This window comes from Penaeus monodon, chromosome 25, assembly GCF_015228065.2.
Source record: "Penaeus monodon isolate SGIC_2016 chromosome 25, NSTDA_Pmon_1, whole genome shotgun sequence".
Taxonomy (NCBI): domain Eukaryota; kingdom Metazoa; phylum Arthropoda; class Malacostraca; order Decapoda; family Penaeidae; genus Penaeus; species Penaeus monodon.
The window spans coordinates 32,295,519-32,298,087 of NC_051410.1; the positions used below are offsets into that span (position 1 = coordinate 32,295,519).

The 2,569-nt window shown below is 32.5% G+C and overlaps 1 protein-coding gene across 1 annotated transcript in view; it reads right to left on the reverse strand.

The window, feature by feature from the left end:
• Positions 1–202: 202 nt before the first annotated feature.
• The window catches only part of LOC119589366 (glutathione S-transferase theta-1-like), a 7,003-nt gene continuing 4,636 nt past the window's right edge, over positions 203–2,569 (reverse strand). Inside the window, exons 2-6 of the mRNA XM_037937984.1 lie at positions 2,483–2,535; positions 2,247–2,361; positions 1,993–2,035; positions 1,284–1,434; positions 203–628 (exon numbers count right to left, since the gene is read on the reverse strand). Coding sequence (XP_037793912.1) covers positions 320–628; positions 1,284–1,434; positions 1,993–2,035; positions 2,247–2,361; positions 2,483–2,535 — 671 coding nt within the window. The 3' untranslated portion in view covers positions 203–319. The remainder of the gene's footprint in view (positions 629–1,283; positions 1,435–1,992; positions 2,036–2,246; positions 2,362–2,482; positions 2,536–2,569) is intronic.

Here is a 2,569-nt window from a genome sequence, read left to right on the forward strand (position 1 = left end):
GATACACCTCATAATGTCTCTAAATATTTCTCACTATTTTTGCAAATGCAATATCTAAATTTCTTGGGTATGGTTATTATTTTCCATATTTTACCCATAAACTGGGATTATATTATTATCTGTTTTAATCATCTTTCAAAACATAATACAGATTAATTACAAACTTTACAGCAAAGGTTATTTCTGTAAATATATTACAAGGTTTATCACAAATTTATTCTCAATTAAATTTTCATACAGAAATAATTTGCTATGGGAATAGTATCTAATCTATATAGAACCAGACAAAAATAAAACCAAATACAAATTCTTTACTTTGTTACCTAGAAGCCTTTGCAGCAAAATCTCTCATGGTAGAATGCAGCTCATCATAATCTGGCCCTATCTGACTCTTCACCCTTTCAATGAAATCTTGGATAGGCTGAGACATGCTGTAACCCCCAGCTATAGGCTGCTCAAATTCACAGGCAGCAAGCAAGTCTGCGATGGTAATGTGGTCGCTCGCAATGAATGGCTTTGATCCTAGGAAGTAATTCTTGAAATCTCTCTCAACTCGGCCTAGTTCCTTTTTGTGTTCATTGACCACTTTCATATCTGGTTCACTCTTCTTCAGTGCTGGCAACAGAATCTGCAAGAAGATGGTATTTGAGTTTTTGGATTTATAACAATGATAAGATAACAGGTAAAATATCAAATGCAAAACAAAAACCACACACTTTATGCAGGTGCATACTGAAGAGAAAACAATTCCTGGTAGAAATAATTCACTAGATAATTCAAACAGTATGAAACAATAGTAAATACCAAAGTCCACTCCTTATATCCAAGAAAAGTGTCTAGAATGTTCTGATTCATCATCTCTCTTGTGAAAAAGAAATAATGTAGTGTTTACATATACTTTATATTTTAAAACACTTTTTTTCATTACATTTTTTACTGAATTCTACTGCCTGCAATGCCACCATTATTTTTTAATAAAGGGAACTTGGTGAATTAGAGTACCCCAGAACCTAGGGTGAGTAGCCACTTTTTAGAAGAAATATTGAGCAACGAACAACAGAATCATGCATTTGCCTCTCTTTCCATTCTCTTTCAGGATTTGGGATTTTTTGTTATATACAGCAACAAAAAATTTATTTCCTAATATAGTGCTACACATAATAGTGTAAAATTTAAGTTAAGTGAATAACATTTAGAATGAAATGTAGGAATCTAGCATTTCAAACATCTACACTAAAGGAGTTCATGGTAATCCTTTACAAGGCAAAAAGTACTGTTAGTACCTTATTTCTGAAGAATCCCATGCCATGAGCTCTAGTGTTAAGATGCTGCCAGTCCAAGTATTCGTCAACCTTGCATCGGACTTCAAGATCTTGAGGGTACCATTTCCCAGTCGAGTCATATTTATTTGCAATGAATCTCAAGGCTGCACAGCTGAAATAAAAAGAAGAAAATTAATGATAGCAAATATGACTAACATGATTGTGTGGTAAAACATGAAAATTAAAATCTGTACTTATAAAGACCAAATAAACGTAACAGTAAATTAACAAATAGATATATTTACAAAAGTATTAAAAAACCAAGGATACAAAAATAAGGGTAACTGATTTTTAAATGGCAATTTGCATATTTTACCTGAATACTTAGACTTTGCACTGACAGATGGGAAATGAAAACAAGACACACAGATTTGTTTTTCAAGATGTATAGAACAAACTAAGCCAAAAGACTTGGAATTATTTTTTCAAATATGACATTTTTCTATACCTATAGTCATTCCAATTTCAGGATATAAAAAATAGACAACTCACAACTCCGGAGTCCTCTGATTTACAAATTTACTTCTATAATCTAATCACTTGACTCTAAGTACCTTTTAAAAACTTGCATACAACATTTTCATCACTTTTCATTAAAATCTGCTCAAACGCAACAGCGAATTGGAGGACCCCAAAGCCCCAGTTTTTTCCTTCCTAAAATTTGACTGACTAGGATTTTTTGCCTACGATGAGTGGGCTGATTTTTGGAAGCTCTAATGGATTTTTATGGAGGCTTCATAAACACTTGGCATTAGCAGGGCTGGATTCAGGAGTGTCTTTCTTCTTCTATGAAAACACTGTGTAAAGTATTTCATTGGTAAATGGCTACAGAAAACTGGAAACACACACTTTTTGTGCATCTATAAAAATCATGGTAATGGTCTAGAAGGAAGATGAATAAATCTAAAGAGTTTGTTACTGTACTTTGTTCTAGGATCTGAAATTTTGGCACTTTGTATAACTGTATTCTTTGTAATTTCAGAAGGACCTTAGCAATCTGGGGCAAAGAGGCAGCTGTGGAGGTTTTAATTACATTTTCCTAAAAAAAAATTGTTTTTGCTTTGAATAAAAAAAATTAAAAACAAAGAAATATTATCTTTAGTTTTTTATTTAAAATTTCACAGTAAGTCCCCTTTTTAAAATGATGTATTCCCTCCTTTTTTGTGGGATTTTTTGAAAGGGGTTACGCAAGTATCTTTTCTCATGTGTTCCCCTACAAAGGAAAAATATACATTTCAGAAACAGGA